At 63.3% G+C, this 18,143-nt stretch overlaps 5 protein-coding genes across 5 annotated transcripts; 1 reads left to right on the top strand and 4 right to left on the bottom strand.

The window, feature by feature from the left end:
- Positions 1-31: 31 nt before the first annotated feature.
- Positions 32-1,755, bottom strand: Q8F55_003875 (uncharacterized protein; the record flags this gene model as incomplete). Its single annotated transcript, XM_069352402.1, has 4 exons — positions 32-1,120; positions 1,156-1,252; positions 1,298-1,353; positions 1,408-1,755. The coding sequence occupies 4 exons, from the start codon at positions 1,753-1,755 to the stop codon at positions 32-34; spliced, it is 1,590 nt and encodes a 529-aa protein (XP_069209820.1).
- Positions 1,756-2,209: 454 nt separating this feature from the next.
- Positions 2,210-4,262, bottom strand: NDE1_2 (NADH:ubiquinone oxidoreductase; the record flags this gene model as incomplete). The annotated part of the gene is made up of 6 exons (XM_069352401.1): positions 2,210-3,135; positions 3,183-3,353; positions 3,399-3,719; positions 3,812-3,905; positions 3,987-4,168; positions 4,244-4,262. The coding sequence occupies 6 exons, from the start codon at positions 4,260-4,262 to the stop codon at positions 2,210-2,212; spliced, it is 1,713 nt and encodes a 570-aa protein (XP_069209819.1).
- A 1,652-nt stretch (positions 4,263-5,914) lies between these two features.
- On the top strand, positions 5,915-7,574 carry Q8F55_003873 (uncharacterized protein; the record flags this gene model as incomplete). Its single annotated transcript, XM_069352400.1, has 7 exons — positions 5,915-6,105; positions 6,406-6,513; positions 6,549-6,649; positions 6,734-6,783; positions 6,861-7,001; positions 7,218-7,368; positions 7,405-7,574. The coding sequence occupies 7 exons, from the start codon at positions 5,915-5,917 to the stop codon at positions 7,572-7,574; spliced, it is 912 nt and encodes a 303-aa protein (XP_069209818.1).
- A 510-nt stretch (positions 7,575-8,084) lies between these two features.
- Q8F55_003872 (uncharacterized protein) lies at positions 8,085-9,641 on the bottom strand (the record flags this gene model as incomplete). The annotated part of the gene is made up of 2 exons (XM_069352399.1): positions 8,085-8,439; positions 8,488-9,641. The coding sequence occupies 2 exons, from the start codon at positions 9,639-9,641 to the stop codon at positions 8,085-8,087; spliced, it is 1,509 nt and encodes a 502-aa protein (XP_069209817.1).
- A 2,797-nt stretch (positions 9,642-12,438) lies between these two features.
- Positions 12,439-18,078, bottom strand: Q8F55_003871 (uncharacterized protein; the record flags this gene model as incomplete). Its single annotated transcript, XM_069352398.1, has 16 exons — positions 12,439-12,552; positions 12,603-12,785; positions 12,823-14,952; positions 15,001-15,758; positions 15,799-15,968; positions 16,007-16,082; positions 16,118-16,193; positions 16,233-16,241; positions 16,284-16,355; positions 16,398-16,485; positions 16,526-16,606; positions 16,646-16,854; positions 16,892-17,003; positions 17,040-17,332; positions 17,369-17,629; positions 17,665-18,078. The coding sequence occupies 16 exons, from the start codon at positions 18,076-18,078 to the stop codon at positions 12,439-12,441; spliced, it is 5,046 nt and encodes a 1,681-aa protein (XP_069209816.1).
- Positions 18,079-18,143: the final 65 nt, after the last annotated feature.

Genomic DNA, 18,143 nt, shown 5'->3' with positions numbered 1-18,143 from the left:
ACAACAGTGGTGGTGCGTCCGCCCGCGCCCGCTACTTGAACTCTGCAAACAGCGACGCAAACTCGTCGCCGTCGACCTGGGGCATCTGGTCGTCGAAATTAAAGTCATCAAAGTTGATGTCGCCCAGTCCGCCCTGGTCGCCGAGGCCAGCGTCGTCAAAGCTGACGGGTGCGGCGGCCGCGGCTTCGGGGGCCGGCTGAGCTGGCGCGGGGTCGGGCAGCGTGATGGCCGGCTCGGGCGCAGGCTCGGCGGGTGCAGGCTCAGGTGCGGGCTTTACGTCCTCTGTTGGTGCTGGTGGCTCCGGCACGCTGGCGGTGAGGTCGCCGCCAGCGAGCAGTGCATCGAGGTTGAGGTCGCCGCCCGTGTCGTCGGCCTGGGCCGTCGTCGCCCCCGCCTCGCCGTTGCTCCCCACATCCCCGCTGCCCGACGCCTCGCCGAGCGCGCCGAGCCCCCCGTCGTCGCCGCCACCGCCACCGCCGCCCCCAAACAGGCCCTCGAGCGCCGCGAGGTCGAGGTTGTCGAGGTTCGACAGGTCCATGTCGCCGGCGTCAAACGTAAAGTCAAACGTGCTGTCGGCGGCCGGCGCAGCCGTGGACGGCGCCGGCTGCTGACTCGGCGTCGCATCCGGCGCTGGCGTCGCCTGCTGCGCCCCCGCGGACGGGGTAGGCGCGGTATGTGCCGCCGGCGTGCCGGTCCCCTCGAGCGTCGCGAGCAGCTTGGACGTGTTGGGCGTCATGGCGAACACGTCGCCCGGAGTCGCTGCCGACGGCTGCTGCTGCGCGTTCATGTCGTTTGCGCCGGAAATGATGGCGTTGAGCTCGTCCATCCCGAGGCTCGAGAGGTCGATGTTTCCGTCAAACGACATGAGGCCCTCGGGGAAGACGCTCTCCTGCTGCTGCGGCTGCGCGGATGCGGCCACGGCTGGCGGGTGCGCGTTCTGCGACAGGAACGACGTCGACGACAGGGGGATGGGGGAGGACACGATCGGTGTGTGCGCCATGTGGGCCGGCAGCGCCGAGGCGGGCGACGGCGTCGGCATCGGCGGGGGCGCGAGCGGCGCCGGCGGTCTCAGGCGCGCGTTGAACTTGTCTGGCGCTGCGGCGTACTCTACATTCTGCGCCTGGACGTCAGCCCCATCACGCGGGCTCCACTCACGATGAACCACTCGACATGGCGCCTCGTCGCGTCGTAGTTTTTCCACGCGGCCTCGAGCCGGATCTCGAGCCGCCGTGGGGGCTTGGATGCGTACCCGCTGCCCCGTGTCAGCTACACTCGCGCTCGACACGACAAGACTCACATGGCCTGACAGTCGGCCTTGTACTGCAGGATCATGGTAGCCGCGATAAGCGCGTCCTGGCCCATCAGCCACCCCGTCCACACACGCACACACAGCCACACCCTACGCACCTTGTACTGCTTCTGCATCACATCGACCTGGTTTGTGATCCACTGCGCGCCGGGCGGGAGCTTGGGGCGCTTGGGCTCGCGCTTGTCGGTCGCGATCGAGCTCTCGCGCCGCTTGCTCGGCACCGACGGGCTCGCGGCGCCGGGCAGCGACGCGGGCGAGGGGCGCGTCGGCGTCGGCAGCCCGCGCGGTCTCACGGCTGGGCTCGGCGCCGGCCGTGGGCTCGGACCGGGGTTGCGCGGCGACGGGCCCGTCACGGGCCGTGGGGACGGGCCTGCGAGCGGGCTGGGGCCTGCGCGCGGCGATGGGCCGGACAGGGGCGAGGGCCCGGCGAGCGGGCGGCCTGACATGCGGGATTAATGAGTGTTTGGATGTAGAGGAGAGAGGGAGAATGGGGGGATAGATGGTGGAAAGAGGACAAAGTGATGGCTGTTAAGGAGAAGTGGTGGGTTTGCCGTAGCCGAGCAAGACGTTGAGAAGCAGGCTGCTCAGGCACCAAATCGCCCGTCGCCGTGAGGCTTCGTCGTTTGTGATTACAACTCGCACTGGCAGCTCGCTCGCATTGTCGCCAGCATGAGAACAATGCACGCACACTACACACACGACAGCCACACCCCTGTCCACACCGTCACACAATGATATCATATGGCTGCATACTCTATTGCCATGGCTTGTTCCAGAGACTGCGAACAAGGAGATGTGGGGTTGTGGGGCTGGGGCCGGGGCCAGGGCTAACTACCAAGAACACCTAACGTACACCCAAGAAGCTGTTAACAAAAAATCGTCTACACGCAGATCGTCCGTTTACTCGCGCGAGACGTCACGGCCGAAGAGCTTGACCTTGATCCAGTCGGTCATGACAAGGGTACGGTTACGGACCGAGTAGAGGGTCGAGACGTAAGCCGAGCGCCAGAAGAGCATGGCAGCGCCACCGCCAGAGGCAACGTTGCCGTTGAACAGGGGCAGGTCGGCAATGGCCTTCTCCGAGCCAATGTAGGCGAGCGATCCCTGGTGCGAGTAGTGGAAGGGGGTGAGCTTGGTGGCGCGGTTGAGCTTCTTGACAACGTGCTCAATGTCGTCGGCGGAAGCGGTGCCCGAAGCACGAAGCTCGGCAAGCTGGCGCTCGTACTTGTTCTTCTGGCCAAGCTTGGCGAAGACCGAGGCGAGGTAGATACCCTCCTGCGAGGCGACCTGGGCGGTGGGAGCGTACTGGGTGGCAGTGCAGTCACCAATGGCGAAGACGTCCTTGGCGCCAAGGAGCTGGAGGTAGTCGTCGATGACGAGACCACGGCGCTGGGTCTGGGTAGCGGGGAGCTTGCTCATCAGGTCGAGGGTGATGGGGCGCGAGGTGTTGCCAGTGGCCCAGACGAGGAGACCGTAGGGGATCTCGCGGATCTCCTTGTTGGCGTCCTGAACAGTGACCGAGGTCTCGCCAACGTCCTTGACCATGGTGCGGGTAAGAACGTCAATCTTGTTCTCCTTGAAGGTCGACTCGGTGTACTGGATGAGCTGCTTGGAGAAGGCGGGGAGCACGTTGGGGAGGGCCTCAATGAGGGTGATCTTGAGGCGGTCGGCAACCTCGGGGTACCACTTCTTGAGGTCGTCGATGAGGAAGTCGTGGAGCTCACCGGCGTACTCGACACCAGTGGGGCCACCGCCGACAACGACCATGTGCATCAGGCGCTCAATCTCCTCCTGCGACTGGTCACGGAAGGCAGCAGTCTCGATGCCTGCGGAGGTTAGCATTCGCCCACTAAACCAATCTCATCACACTCACAGTCCATGAGCTTGGAGCGGATCTTGTCAGCATCGCTGAGCTCCTTGAGGAAGCAGGCATGCTCGCGAACACCCTTGATGCCAAAGGTCTGGTTCTCGCAGCCGACGGCGTAGACAAGGTAGTCGTAGGGGATGGTAACCGAGCCCTTCTTGCCCTTGACCTCGGAGATGTCTACAACCTGTCAGCAGCGTTCACGTGTGGCTCGTAGCAACTCACCCTCAAAGGTGACAGTCTTGTTGATGGGGTCGACGGTGCGGGCCTCGGCCTCGTAGACGAGGACGTCGCGCTTCTTGTGGCGGGTGATGAAGCGGGTAGGCTGGATGAGCGAGCGGGGCTCGAGGGTGCCGACGGTGACCGAGGGGAGGAGGGGAGTGAAGAGGAAGTAGTTGCGGGGCGAGACGACAACAACGTTGAACTCCTCAGTGTCGAGGTTCTTGAGGAACGAGGTAGCACCCCAGCCCGAGCCGAGAACGACGAGAGTGGGCTTGGTGGGGTCCTGGGGGAGCTGCTCTCCGGGGTGGGACTCGGACTGGGTCACTGATCGAGTGTCAACACCGTATGGGGGATCAAGGCGCAAAACAGAAATCTTTGCCAAACGCCGGTCCGGCTTCCGAGTCGGGGGTACTCACCAAGCAGGAAAACACCAGTCGCGGTGACAAGCGCGACCAGAGTCACGCGGCCGAAAGTCTGGAGACCACGGCGGAAGCGTCCAGGAGGCTTGTACTGCAATGGTGTCAGTTATCGCTGAAAAGACGACGACGTCTCTATGCGCGCGGCTGCGGCGCGTCGGTGACGTTTACCCACCTGCTTCTCGGGCTTGGGGGCCTCGGGCTGCTCGGGGGCAGCGGGGGTCGAGTAGGCGCGACGAGCGGCCTGGGACCAGGCAGTCGAGGTCGAGGGGGCCGATGAGAGCTGCACGGTGGGGCGGACGAGGCGGGCGGCCGCGCGAGGAGCGACGGTCGAGCGCGCAACGAGGGGCGCACGGGCTGGCGGGTCAGTTTCGGGTGCACGGGGCGGGACAACAGTTGCGACTTGTCGGGTCGTCCCTCACTACGACTTACCGAGCGAGCGGAGAGCCATAGTAGGCAGTCTTTTTAGGGCCTGAGAGTGGTGAGGAGGAGAGTGTGAGTGAAAGATACGGCGAGATAGGATGCTTTGGGGGTGCGATGCGATGGCGCGACGGCGGCAGTGGTGAGAGAATTGCGGAGATTTGCAGGGCGAGTGGATTCGAGCCACGTGGCCCTTGCGGCAGTGGCTAGGGGAGGAAGGGTAGGGTGTGTGTTCCGACAAGTGGATGTCCTTGTAACCAACGAGAAGAGCAATGTTTGTGATGCACAACACGAGCGGCCTTTATACTTACCGGTAGTGAGAGTGGGGAGAGTGGTCTAGCACTGAGTGAAAGTGTGGGGAAGGAGGAGAGATGCGGGAAGTAGTTTGCGGCAGTGACGGTCTTGAGAGTTGGCACTGACGACGAGCACTCTGTTGGTTCCTTGTCTCGGTCCTGCCTTTCCTTCCTTCGGCGGTTTGAGTCGCCCAGGCAGTGCATATCAGCGCGCCGCCCGCCCGCCCTGGGCCGCAGTGGTGACACGCCTGGGCGCGCGGCTGGCGCGCTCCCTAGCCGCTGGCTCGCTGGCTGGCTGGCTGGCTGGCACTGCTACTCGAGGCGTGATAACATTGCCACTCCCTGGACTTTTTTTTTTTCTCTTGCTCTCTTGGGCTCTGGCCCTGTACCCGCTCGCTCTCTCGCTCGTCACCCTCTCTGGCCTGTGCCCCAATCAATCTCTGGATGCTGGAAGCGCCTGTTCCGATGCCTTGACTGCATCTGATTTGCCGTTGTAACCGGTCGAGGTGTTGTCGTCAACAAGGCTCCCGATTGGGCAGAGCCTGGGCCAAAAGCCATGAAAGCCAAATGGCGGACTAGGGACGACTCGGCCAAGCAATCCCATCCACTCGGAACGTCGCGGAGTTTTGGCACATGACGAAGTGGGTTGTCGGGTGCAGTGCATACGGCGTCGTCGCTTGTAGGCCGCAGCCAGCATCGACGACTCTCACGCACACACACTGCACACAGTCACCGGTTAGTGACAAGCTGCACACGCGCGTAATCAGTCTGCCTGGCTTTGCTTTGCAGCCAGCCCCAGCCGGGTTGCCGAGGGGCGAGCGATCGACACTTGACGAGGCACTGGCTGTTGGCACTACCCGACAGTCGAGGACAGGAGTGCCGGCCACACTTCCGACCGTCACCATCATCCCAACTATTTGTTATTGCTCCTGCCAAATGCACGTACTTGTTCACCATTCTCGCCACCTGGACACTGCACACCCGTCAACCAGTCAGTCGCAGCAGGCGGACAGTCGGCCGCTGCTGCTTGGCTCTGCTCGCATTGGTCGAGCGGGGCAAACGTCCGACACGGCAAAGTGCGGCGGCAGGCAGTGTACCGACCATGCCACTGGTACAAAGTCGTGAACGTGGTCTTGGTCGTGCTTGTGCTGTCGCGCTGTCGTCGATTCCTAATAAAAACCCCCCAATAGAGAGCCTTTAGCACGACTTTCACCAGTCACTAGGGCCGGAAGCAAATGGGCCCGTCGCGTGTCGCGTCCGCGTCCCTCCCCACGTCCCCACCCCACAGCCAACTCCAAATGACGACGTTGCCATTGACCCGTCCTCGACAGACACTACTCGCCCCACCGCACACCTCACTCTGCGCACCGCACTCCGGCTCCAGCTCAAAATGTCGTCGCAGCTTACAGAAGGTGTCGCAGCCTGCTTCCCCGGATCGGGCGGCGGGACGACCAGCCTGCCCCAGTACGCCAGCGACGGCCAGGCGTCCAGGCCGAGCTCCAAGCCTCAGAGCCGCCAGTTCACCTGGGTCAGGCTCATCAGGAGCTACTGGTACGACTGGGTCCTGATCTTCGGCCTCTGGTGAGTAAGCGCGCAGACCGGGATGTGGGGGAGGAGGCGGGTTGCCTAGGCGTCGGCATCACGCCTTCCCCGGCAACCATCGGCATCGGCCAAGCGTCGCGTGCGCTTGCCAGCTGCTCGCGTACGGTGCAGTGGCGTTTCCTCCGCGGTACGCCGATTCCAGCTCGCTGGGGCTCGCCGGGCCCCTCGTCGCCGCCGCCAGCAGCCCCAGAAGCCGCATTCCGTTGCAGCGGCGACGCCGATGGATATGGCCGATGGGACGATGTGGAGCAGTCAGAACTCTGACACTGACGCGCGCAGGCTCTTCCTCGCCGTGCTCCACCGCACGCCTGGCCACAAGCGCGAGTTCTCCCTCACGGACGTGTCGATCCAGCACACGTTCGCCGAGCACGAGCGTGTGCCGAGCTTGTAAGTGGCTCCACCAGGCTGACAGCTCACGGCAGCCTCTTAGCCGTCGTCTCGGTCGGTATTCCCGGCGCGTTCCTCTTCCTCATCTCGACGCTCATCGCGCGCAACGCATGGGACGTGCACAACGCGCTTTGTGGTGAGTGATGGAATGCAAAAGCACGCACGTGCCGTCGGCGCGTCGACGCGCCGGCGCCACTTGGCAGACCCTGACGCCCTCCAGGCCTCGGCGTGTCCTGGACCATGGCCGGCGTCGTGACGCAGATCATCAAGGTGAGCCGCTCCACGATCGGGGTTTGCGATCGGCGCCGTAGTCGCCCCCGCGCTGGGGTAGTCGCTCACACGACCAGATGATGGTCGGTCGTCCCCGCCCCGACTTGATCGACCGCTGCCAGCCCAAGCCCGGCTCTGTCGACGCCTCCCCCTTCGGCCTGTCGACTATCGCCATTTGCACCCAGACCGACTTGTTCAAGCTCAACGACGGCTTCAAGGTGAGTTGGCTCTTTGCCCAGGATCGAGCTAATCCCACAGTCATTCCCTAGCGGCCACTCGTCCCGTAGGTCGTGTCGTTGAGCCCCACTAACCCCAGTCTCGTTTGCCGGCCTCGGCTTCCTGGCGTTCTACCTCGCCGGTAAGCTCCACCTCTGGGACGAGTATGGAAACCGCGTAAGTTATCACCTTGGTGTCGAGCCCCGCTGACGATGCAGAACCGTGCGTGGTTTGCCCTCTCGCCCCTCCTCCTGGGTGTCACAGTCGCGATCAGCCGCACCATGGACAACCGCCACCACTGGCAGGACGTGCTGGTTGGCTCGGCTCTCGGCCTTGCCATCTCGCACATTGCCTACAGGACCTACTACCGTGAGCTGCCATTGTGGGCCCACAGCTGACATGCAGCCAACCTCAAGCACGTCGCGTGCCACCTTCCGCTCCTCCCCCGCCCGGGCCGCAACGAGCTCGACGATGCATACGACACCGACCTCGCCACCAGCCCCCGTGTCCGTCTCCTCCCCGAGGAGGCCGGCGTTCCCCGTGCCAGCGAGGAGCAGGAGGCCTGGCGCCAGTAGATAGCGGCAGGCTAGAACATACACCACGCCCTGCTACGTGGCAAACACAACGAACGGAACGACTTTCAAAGCTCAGCATCATGTAGCCTGATAACATGTCGGCGTAGTCACGAATGCACGACTAATTCGGCGTGGGAGCTGCTGTAATCATTGTTCTATAAATGTCTGCAGCGAGGCCAAACAGGAGTAAATTTAGCCGCCTTCAATGTCAGAAATTGCAGCAAAAAGGAGACTGATGTTGCGACGTCGTGGGACGACGGAAGCAGCACCAACCTCCTCCCCCCTCCCCTCCCACATCGCCAGCTTCCAAGAAGATTGCATCGCCGTGTCACGAATTGAACCAGAGACGCCTTGTTTCGTCATTCTGCTGCCCAACGTTACATTGTTACAACACACGATTCAAGCTCGGAGATGAGACACCACACATTTGGCCCAAAGAGAAATCCCAAAAGTAGCTTTACCGCGGGCACCTGGCCGCTGCATTTTTTGTTGTTTGTTTGTTGTGGTCGATCAGGCCTTGGTGAGGATCGGCTTGCGGTCGATCTCGACGTCTTCGACGTGCACCTCCTCCCACCCGGCCTTGGTGTCCATCTTGAGGGCGTTGACGGCGCCCGTCGTCTCGCGCATGACAACGTCAGGCTCGCCCTCGACCGAGTCGCCCGCGATCGACTCCTCGCCTTCCTTGGAAGTGCCAGAGTCGCCGCGGTTCAGGCTCGGCGGCGAGATGACAATGCCAGCCTTGCGAAGCAAGCCTTCGAGGTGCGTGATGTGCGAGACGGCCTTGCGGAGGATGATGGCCTTGGAGTCGGTCGGAATGGAGGTCGGAAGCGCCGTGCGAAGGGACTGGAATCCCGTGTTGATGGACCTGGTAAAAGGTTAGCAATGCGTCAACTGGCGTCACAACGCCACTTACTCTCGTCGCTTCTGCTCAGACATGAGATGGGCCAGCCTTCTGTTCTGGCCACCACCACCGCCGCCACCACCGCCTCCTCCGCCGCCGCCATTGGACGAGGCACTGCCACCAGTAACGTAGGGCGACGCAGCCTCGCGTGGCGTCTGCGGCCCTGCCCAATCACCGCCCTCAGATGACGATGCGCTGCGCGCATAGTGGCGGGAGAGGCCACTAGCCGCCGAGTGGCTACGAGCACGGCCAACTTGTGGCTGCATGTACTGTTCTGGCGAGTAGCCGTTTGAGCCACTGAGGCTCTGGATGGAGCGCAATGGTGGGGACGAGTGATCGGGGAGCGGGGCGCCGCCACTGTAACGTGGCGGAGAAGGGTCGTTGCGGTAGCACGCCGCGGAGTTTGCCGACTGTGCCGAAGACTCCCTCGGGCCGGATAGTCCGAGGTGGGGGCCACGAGCGGGCGACGGCACCGAGTGCTGCGCACTCGGGGGCTCATACGAGTAGCTCGGTCGCAGGCCGGACATGCCAAAGAGCTTTGGGGAAGTGGCCCTGGAGCTGCCTGGCGAGGCCGGCGGGCCCATGCTTCCATTGCCTGTCGGCGTGAGGGGGCCACTGCTGTGCGCCGCCGAGAACGACGAAAACGGCGGCAGCTGAAGACGTTCTCGGTCTCCATTGGTAGGGTATCGGTTGTCGCTCTGGGCTCTCGGCAGAGAGGGACGGCGGTCGCGCCACGCCGCCTCGCGGGAGCTGTCTCGCTCGCGGGCGTCGCGGATGTCGCGCTCGCGCTCACGGTCGCGGTCTCGCTCACGCTCACGCTCGAGGTCTCTGCCTTCTCGGTCTCGGCGTTCACGCTCGCGCTCACGTTCGCGCTCGCGCTCGTGCAGGATGTGCAAGGGGGCAACCGAGTTTGGTGGGGGTAAATAGATGCGCGCACCATCGGCCGTCTCTTGCTGTGCCTGGTTGACACTGAGGCTGTGGCGACGGGGGTAAGGGTGAGAGCGGTGCGACGACAGCGAGTTCTGGCTCGGGGAGCGCGAGTTGGATGACGAAGCGATGCGAGGGCTCCGGTCCGACTCGCGGTCGCGGCCGTCACGGTCGCGGTCGCGGGCCGATGAGCCGTTGTACGGGGCGTGCACGGCGGGGATGGGGATGGAGGTAGCCATTGTGTGCGACTCTGTCGGTGAGCGCGGGTGCTGCGACGGTCCAGGCGAGTAAGTTGTCATTCCCGGGGAGGCCGGGGGTAGGCGAGTGTGAGAATGTTGGCGTTGTGGGGGGGTGCGAGTCGTCTGCGGCGTCGGTGTCGGTGTCGGCGTCTACTGCGGCGTCGACTAGATGGAAGAGAGTGAGGGAGGAGAGCGAATGCAAAGAAGAGTCGAGAGTTGTCGCTGGCGACTTGGCGTTGAACAACCTGGGGGGGATGTAAGGGATTTGTGACGCCTTCGGAAGTACTGGGGTGTTGTCACGGGCCGGTGCACGCGGCGGCGGGCGGCGGGCTGCAGGCGGCAGGCTCGGCACGAGGGGGGAGGGGAGGGGAGGGGAGGGGAGGGGGGCGGAGGGGTCGGGGGTCGGGGTTGAGCTTCGGTGAGAGGGCCGAGACGCGCGGGGCCGAAGGTTGGCAACGTGCAAGCGGCAAGGTGTGCAGGTGCAAGACGGACGGTTAATTTGGGCTGCGGGGGATGCAGGTGGAAGCCGCTGGCTGTCGTGCGAGAGAGAGAGGGAGAAAGGGGTGGTTCGGTAGTCGGCGCGGCACCTGTGAAGGGTTGCAAGGTCGGTCGTGCCTGCGAGTTGTGGGGAAGGAGGCAAAGGACAAGAGATCGACCAGAGGAACGAGTGCCAAGACTGTTGTTGGCTGGGCTGAGCGGGGCGGGCAGGCGAGACGTGCTGGGTCGCTGGCGGGTTGGCTGATTCGTGTGGCTCTACAGTGGGCAATGTGTTACAGGCAAGCAGGTGGGCGTCGTCTGTCGGGAGAGTGGGGGAAGCGAGGGCAGGGCCAGAGGGAGAGGGAGAGGGAGAAGGGCAGGGGGGGCCACGGGGGTCACGGGGGACACGGGGCAAAGAGAGGGGAGTGGATTCAAATCCGATCCGAATACACAGGGCCACGATGAGATTAATCTGGCCGCCGGCGTTTCGTAATGCAGCGAGACACGGTTGTGCACAGCAAGCACGGCGCACGGCAGATGCGCAGATGCAGTGGAAGAAGAAAACAGGGGTGTTCCACGGCGGCGGGGGCGGCGGGGGCGGAGGGGGCGGCGGCGTGCGGTGGCGGCGGGGGGCGGGCGGGCGGGCGCTGGTCCGTTCTGGGCAGGCAGGAGATCCGGGTCGGTGTTCGGTACGCCGGTGCGGGCGGTCGAGGTGGGCGGGGGAGGTGGACGAGGCCGGCTGGGGGCGGCGGTGGGGGCGGCGGAGTGGCCGTGGCCGTGTGCAGAGGTGGACGGGGCGACGGCGTTTGGCTGACGACTAGCTGCGAGGAGCGAGCAGACACAGAGGATGATGAAAGCAATGTCAAGATGGGCGAGCACGAGCGCGAGCACATGCACATGCACATGGGCTGCATGGGCTGCTCGCCTGCTCCTCTCGCTTCTTTGTCGCTCCTCGCTCGTCGCTGCTCTCCTCGCTCTCTCGCCCCGGAAGTACCGACGACTGCGGTCCTCGGGATGACCGGCCAGCGTGCCGAGTGGGAGGGCGGGGGGTGGGCTGCGGGGCGGGGGCGAGGGGAGAGGCGAGGGGCGTCAGCGGGGCCGCGACGATCCGGCCGCTGACTACTCACGCAGCACGACCCGCAAACCCGGCCCTTGCCAGGGTCCACGCCAGTCGTCAACGCCGCGCCGCGCGCCGCACAGACCTGCCGGGGCGCGGGGCGGCCGCCCATGTGCTGGCCCCTCCGACCCATGTGCCCGGCAAAGACACCACACGAGCAGCGAGGCGACGACCACACGGCCCATCATCTCGCTCCGAGCAGGAACTGGCGCTAGCCTCGTCGGCTGGTCCAGGCGTCGGTGGCTCCACCCTCGCTGGCGCTAGCTTGCGCCGCTAGCAGCCCACATGTCAGTCAGGTGGTGCACGCCCCTCTCCCGCCCCACAGATTCAGATTCGCGTCGGTGCGCGTGCGTGCGCGTGCTGTGCTCGGCCAGCTCGGCCAAGCAGCCCAAACGGGAAGAATACGGAGCTGAGAGCAGCGCCGGCCGGGGCGCAGCGCTCCGGCGCTCGTAGCCCCCCAGCTCCGGGGGCCCTGCTCGCCTGCGCTCGCCCGCGGGCAAGCAACGCAGGCCTAGCGGCCGCGTGCGTACCGACGCGAGCAGAGGCAGAGGCCAGCGGGTGAGCTGGAATCTGCGGCTGCACCGCTGCACAACCCCCACCCCCGCGTGCCGCTTGACGGCAGATGCTCTGATCTCGCGAGCGAGGCTTGGCAATCCCCCAACGAAAGCCACCTACCTCCCCCAGGTGGATCCACCTCCCACAACCATACCCGCTGGTAACGTGACCACACCACCTCGCTTCGGTCGTGCATGTCTCGGCACATGCCTGGCACCAGGCATGTGCCGGTCACTCACTCCCGTCGCTCACCTCGGCTTGGTGGCCGGGGCTCTGCACGCACACTCCCACCCCTCACGCCCACGCCCACGCCCTCGCCCACGCCGTAGCTAGTGCGGCGTTTCCCCGCATCAGATGCCTCACCCGTGCCAGCCCTAGCCGACGGTCGCACCGGTCATGTGCCCATACCAACCTGGCCTTGGACATATGCCCACGTCGTTAGGGTAAACTCGTGGCGGCAATTGCGAGCTTGGCGACAACCACACACCTGGACACGGCCCTGATCACACCTCACTCCACCTCGGCAGACGACCCGGTTCCCTGTCCGACAATGCGGAGCATCGGCGGACAAAATGCATAACCACCGCTCGGGCTTGTCCGCAAAGTCGGTACTGTCCCGACTTTATTCGTCCGCTTTCAACCCCCTCTCTACTTGGATGCGTCCTTCTTCTCCTTCTGCTCGGCCGCCTGGTACAGGTCCTTGTACTTGCCAGTCTTCTCGCACAGCGTCTTGAACAGAGACGTGTCCCGGCGCAGCAGGTTCTGCACACAGTCAGCTGACCACCCCACGTGGACGGCGACGGATCACTCACAATCGGCGTGTCAAACTCGGCCACACCGCCGTCAGAGAGCACGAGCAGGCGGTCGTAGTCAATGACAGACGACAGGCGGTGCGCGATCGTAATCAACGTCGACTCCTTGAACTCGGACCGGATGGCAGCCTGCAGAGCCTCGTCGGTCGCAAAGTCGACAGACGCCGTCGCCTCGTCCATGATCTGCAGCAGTTAGCACGTGTCACACCTGCGTACTCACAATAAGGTTGGATCGACGGAGCAAGGCACGCGCCATGGCCACAAGCTGGCGCTGGCCTTGGGAGAAGTTGTTGCCTCCCGCCGATACCTCCGAGTTGAGCGTGATCTTGACGCGCGCAGACGGCACAATCGTCGCAGCCGCAGAGTCAATGCTGTCGGCGGTGGAGTGAGCCGGCGCCGCAGTGCCGTGGGCAGCAGCAGCGTTGTGAGCAGCCAGAACAGCCAGGTTTCTGGCCGATCCCTGGCGACTGATGGCAGGTGTGCCAGCAGCAGTGCCAGCCGCGGTGCGCCCGCCAGTCACGAGGTTGACCCGAGCAAGCGCCTCAAGCAGCTCCTCGTCAGTGTGCTCCCCAAACGGATCGAGGTTGTCGCGGACCGTCCCCGAGAACAGGACAGCGTCCTGGGGAATGTACGTGATCCTCGAACGGAGATCGTCGACGCCAATCGTCGTAATATCAATGCCGTCGATCTCGAGCGTGCCCGAAGTCGGGTCCACAAAGCGCAGAAGCGACATAGCGATGGTAGACTTGCCCGAGCCTGTACGGCCAATGAGGCCAATCTTCTCGCCCGCCTTGATGTCAAACGAGCCCTTAAAGACTGTGGGCAGCTCGGGCGAGTACTTGATCTCAACGTCGCGGGCGCTGACAAACGAGTCGTTGGGGGCGTTCGAGGGCCAGTACGCAGGCGGGCGGCTTCCAGCAATCTCGGCAGGAGGCTCCTGCGGCACCCCGAGGTACTCTTCCACGCGCTCCACGCTGTTGAAGTCGATCTCGAGCTGAGACCAGAATCGCGACACCCAGTAGCACGACGTGACGAAACCCTGCGCGCGAAGGATAATGATACCAGTGGAGCCAGCCGAGACGGTGCCGCTGAGAGCCAGAATCGAAGAGCCGAGGACGGTAAGAGAGCCAAGGAGATCGAAGCGGAGGAGAAGCCAGCGGTTGTTCATCCAGACGTAGTAGTAGGCGGTCTGCGTTGTGTCGAAGGCCTTACACAGGTTGTCGAAGAATCGCTTCTCAGCGGAGAAGGCGCGAACGGACACGACACCGTCCAGGATCTCGGCAAAGCCGGAGAAGATGGGCGACCGGGTCGTGGACTGGATACGACGAACGTTGCGGCCGGCTCTAAGGTAGATGATAGAGTACCGGTAGTAGAAGTATAAGATGACCGCCGAAGGGAAGATGAACCAAGGGATATAGTAGGCGATGACGCCAACCGACACGAAGAGCGCGACCAGTTGGACGAGGACGAAGCGCAAGCTGTTGTACAGAGACGTGTCGACCGTTTCAATGTCCTTTGAGAAGCGGTTGATGATGCGGCCCAGAGGTGTCGTGCTGAAGAACCGGACCGTAGCGTGCATGATCCTGTCGAGGAGTCGGTCATGGAGGTTGATCGACGCTCGGTACGCTCCCCAGACACCGACCATGGAAAGGACGAATCCGGAGAAAGCAGTGATAAACATCAAGATCGCGTACACCGTGAGGTAGTAGCCGGGGTGTGTCGCGGCCGGCGGCTGGGGAGGGTTCCAGTTGGCCGAGAGGTCTCCGCCGCCCGACTGGATTGTAAAGAGCTGGTTTGTAACGTTGACAGCGGCAGGAGACAGGTGGTGGTAGTAGGTTGGGGCGCGGTGCTCGGTGTTCTGGGGATCGAAGTGGTAGAGCGAGTTCACCAGTGCGAACAGCGACACCGTCGCCGGTGGGTAGGCATCACCCCAGAACTTGATCCAGAGCTGTTCCGCCAACGACGACACTTGGCCAAAGATCATGACGATGAGGGAGATTGCCCAGGTGATGTAGGTTGCCGCACGGATGTAGAGCAGATAGGTTCCCCACTTGACGTTGCCGACCGCTCGCTCCTCGTCCTTGACGAGCTTACGGCCAGGACCCTTCTTCTTGTCCTTCTTCTCCTTTTTGGCGTCGCCTTCGGTCGACCCGGTGACACTCTCGACATCTTCAGGCTGGACGGTCTCGACAACGGCACCCTCAGCCTCCTCGATGGCGACGATGCCGTCCAAGTTTCCAGCAGCACGCAGGTCCTCAGGTGTGCCTTGGGTGTCGACACGGCCGTCGACAATGCGAACCAGGTAGTCTGCGGAAGGCAGGAGGAGCTCAACGTGGTGAGACACAATAATCTGCAACGGTCAGAATCGCGAGCAGGCTATTGGCCGAATACTACTCACCACCGTGCGCCCCTTGAGCAGGGGACCGTTGATACACTTCTCGGTCAGGTGCTTGGCCGTGTGTGAGTCGACAGCAGCAAGAGGGTCGTCAAGGAGGACGTGCTTGGTGAAGGAGTACACGGCGCGAGCGAGAGCGACACGGGCCTTCTGGCCACCACTGAGAGACACGCCCTTGTCGCCAATCTCGGTCTCGTCGCCGTCCTCGAGGATGTCAAAGTCGGGGGTGAGCGCACAAGCCTCGACAACGGCGTCGTAGCGGTCCTCGTTGAGCTCCTCACCGAAGAGAATGTTGTCCTTGATCGACTTCTGCTGGAGCCAAGGGGTCTGCGCGGCGTATGCGACCGAGTTGCGGAGACCGGTCGATGGGTCCACGTCGGTCACATTCTTCGGGAGGAAGGTCTTGCCTTCGATAAGGTCCAGTTCACCGAGTAACGCCTTGAGAACGGCCGACTTGCCAGCTCCGGTAGGGCCGGCAACGATACTGAGCTTGCCAATGGGGAAGTTGACGTTGAGGTCGGTAAGCTCGAAAACGGTATTCTCCTCAGGCTCCTCTGTGGAACCTCCGTTCTCGCCGTTAGTGACAATGGTGGGTGGGGCGGCCGAGGCACCATTGGTAGGGGCTGCGTCCTTCTTGTCGTCCTTTGTGTCCTCCTTCTTGCGAGCGTTGAAGCGCAACGTTGCCGCTTCAAAGCCAATCTTGCTCTCGTCAAGAGGAAGGTTCTTCTCCTCGCGCTTCAAGGACGAAACCCAGTCGGGAACTTGAGCGTCAGTCCAGCCCGTCCGTGTCATGGTGCTCACCTTCGTCCTCTTTGAGGAAGTCGTCGATGCGGTTCACCGCGACCATGGTCTGCATGAAGCCGATGATGAACACGGGGAAGGCGGTAAGTGGCTGGCGAAGCATCTGGAACAGGAGGATGGCGGGGAAGGCGATGTCCACGGTGAGCTCCTGCTTGGCAATCACAATGAAGCTGGTAAATCAGCAAACAGCGCACGCACTAGGACCTACCTGAAGAACGCCGAGAGGGTCACCAGAATAGGAAGGAATGCCCAGATCAAGGTAAACAGACCACCGTTGAGCGCGTCTAGTGCGTCAGCGTGGAAGCCGCGTAAGACGTACTTCGCACAAGCTGCCTCATCTCTTCTTTACGGGCATTGGTCACGCGGGTCTTCCACTTTTCCGTCCATGCGAAGAACTGGGAGGGTTAGTAACCCAGCGGCATGCGTTAATGTACCTTGATAAACTGGCATTGTGGTCAGCACACGCCACACCTTCTTCGGCTTACGGTGATGGCGTTGATAAGCTCCGACATGACCGAGATACGCTTGTCGCGGGCTTTCATAAGCTCCTTTTGGATCTGACCACGTCAGCGGGTGACAGTCAGACATGCACCACGTACCTTGATGTTGCGCTTCATGATGATCGAGTTCAAGGGCATGGCGAGGACGAGGGCGAGAATACCGGCGAAGGCAGACCAGCCGAGGAGACTGTCGAGTTTAGCTCGTGGGGTGCGGCAGCTCTACTCACTTGTACAGGAAGAACGTGGCAATGATGGCTTCAATCGGGCTCGACCAAATCATGGACATGAAGGCAGCAGTTCCGCTGATCCTGCGACGCGTCAGAATCGGGCACCTTGAGGCGACTCACCTGCTGGCGTCGGATGCCATCAGGTTGACGACCTTGCCATCCTCGGCAGTTCCACCCTTCTTCTCGTCTTCTTCGCCTGCCTTCTCGCCAATGACACCAGAAGTGTCCTTGCGCTTCAGCGCCTTCTCGTAGATGGCAGCAGTGAGCTGGCTATAGATGCGAAGGGACGCGCGGCGACTGTGCCAGAGGTGGATGAGGTCGGCGAGCGTCTGTCAGAGTCAGCAGGGCCAGTGACGCTCCACAAACCTTGACCAATGCCGCGAGGAAGGTGAGGAAGGCGAAGGCATACGCGTGGGCTGTGGCCTGCTTCCTGACGTCTGGAGGCGCGTTGGGGTTCTCGCGGGTCTGAATCGATGCGCTGAGGCGTTAGGAGAGGACCAACATGCAAACCCACAGAATGCGCTGGAAGAAGAATGGTGACAGGTAGTTGAACGCAGCCGCGACAAACGTCAAAGCAGCGTCAATGGTGATGTCGAAGCGGTTGGCCTTTGCAATCTTCAAGAAGAGGCTACGACCCTTGGTCTCGTTGAAGAGCTGGAAGACCTGCCTGGTACGCATGGTCGTCGAGAGCGGGGGCAGGTCCTCGGGCTTCATCTCCTCGGCCGCCGCCTTCTTGATGAGCGGGGTGACCCACGAGAATGTGAGCCACTGCCAGAGCGACACAACGTCGTCCGGAGCGAGGACCGACTGGGATGTCAGCGGCAGCCAAGTCGGAGCACTTACAGCACGAGCAATCGTGATCGGCGCGTTGAACCGCAGCAGCCCGGCGATCGACGCAAGGAGGAGGGTGATGGCGGCGTTGGTCGACTCTAGCGCCAGGACCGGCGCAGTCGCCCACACCGGGAGCTGGCCGTCGGCGACACGCGTATACGCGGCCGTCATGAGCGTGGTGAACGACACGCCAAACAGCGCCGTGTACACCGTGAGCGACGACCAGGGGGGGACCACGGGCGGGTGGAGGGCGGTGCGGATAAGCAGGAGACTCTGCGCTGTCAGCGCCACCCCCTCCGCCTACTCACCCAGACCAGGACCATGACGGCGGCGTAGACGACGGCCTCGCGGCTCCCGAGCGCGCGGTTGACGAGGCGGCTGAGCTCGTCGCCAAACGACACGGTCCACACGCCGACGGCGAGCGCGTTGAGGACGACGAGGGCATACGCCAGGGCCTGGGGCGGCTGGTACGCCTCGGCCTTCTTGCGCGCGTCCTTGTCGTCGACCGAGGACGGCACCTTGGCGAGCGTGAGCGCGTCGACGAGCCAGTAGTTGACAAAGCGGCGGATCGGGGGGATGTGGTACACGGCCACGGTGAGGAAGACGGCGCCGACGGCTCCGAGACGCGCGAGCGCGAGCGTGTCGTAGCCTATCGGGCTGGTGGGCGCTGGCGCGGTGTCGCGCGCGAGCGCAGCAATCGCCGACGGGGAGGAGAGGGCCATCGTGTCGTCGCTGGTGTTTCAGGCAGCGCGACAGGTGGCGTGTAGGTGGGCGAAGGGGATGCACT

The sequence above is a fragment of the Vanrija albida genome (assembly GCF_041260175.1).
Source record: "Vanrija albida strain AlHP1 chromosome Unknown contig_3, whole genome shotgun sequence".
In the NCBI taxonomy this organism is placed as follows: domain Eukaryota; kingdom Fungi; phylum Basidiomycota; class Tremellomycetes; order Trichosporonales; family Trichosporonaceae; genus Vanrija; species Vanrija albida.
Note: the sequence above shows the minus strand (reverse complement) of the source record. Positions and strands in the feature narration are given on the sequence as shown.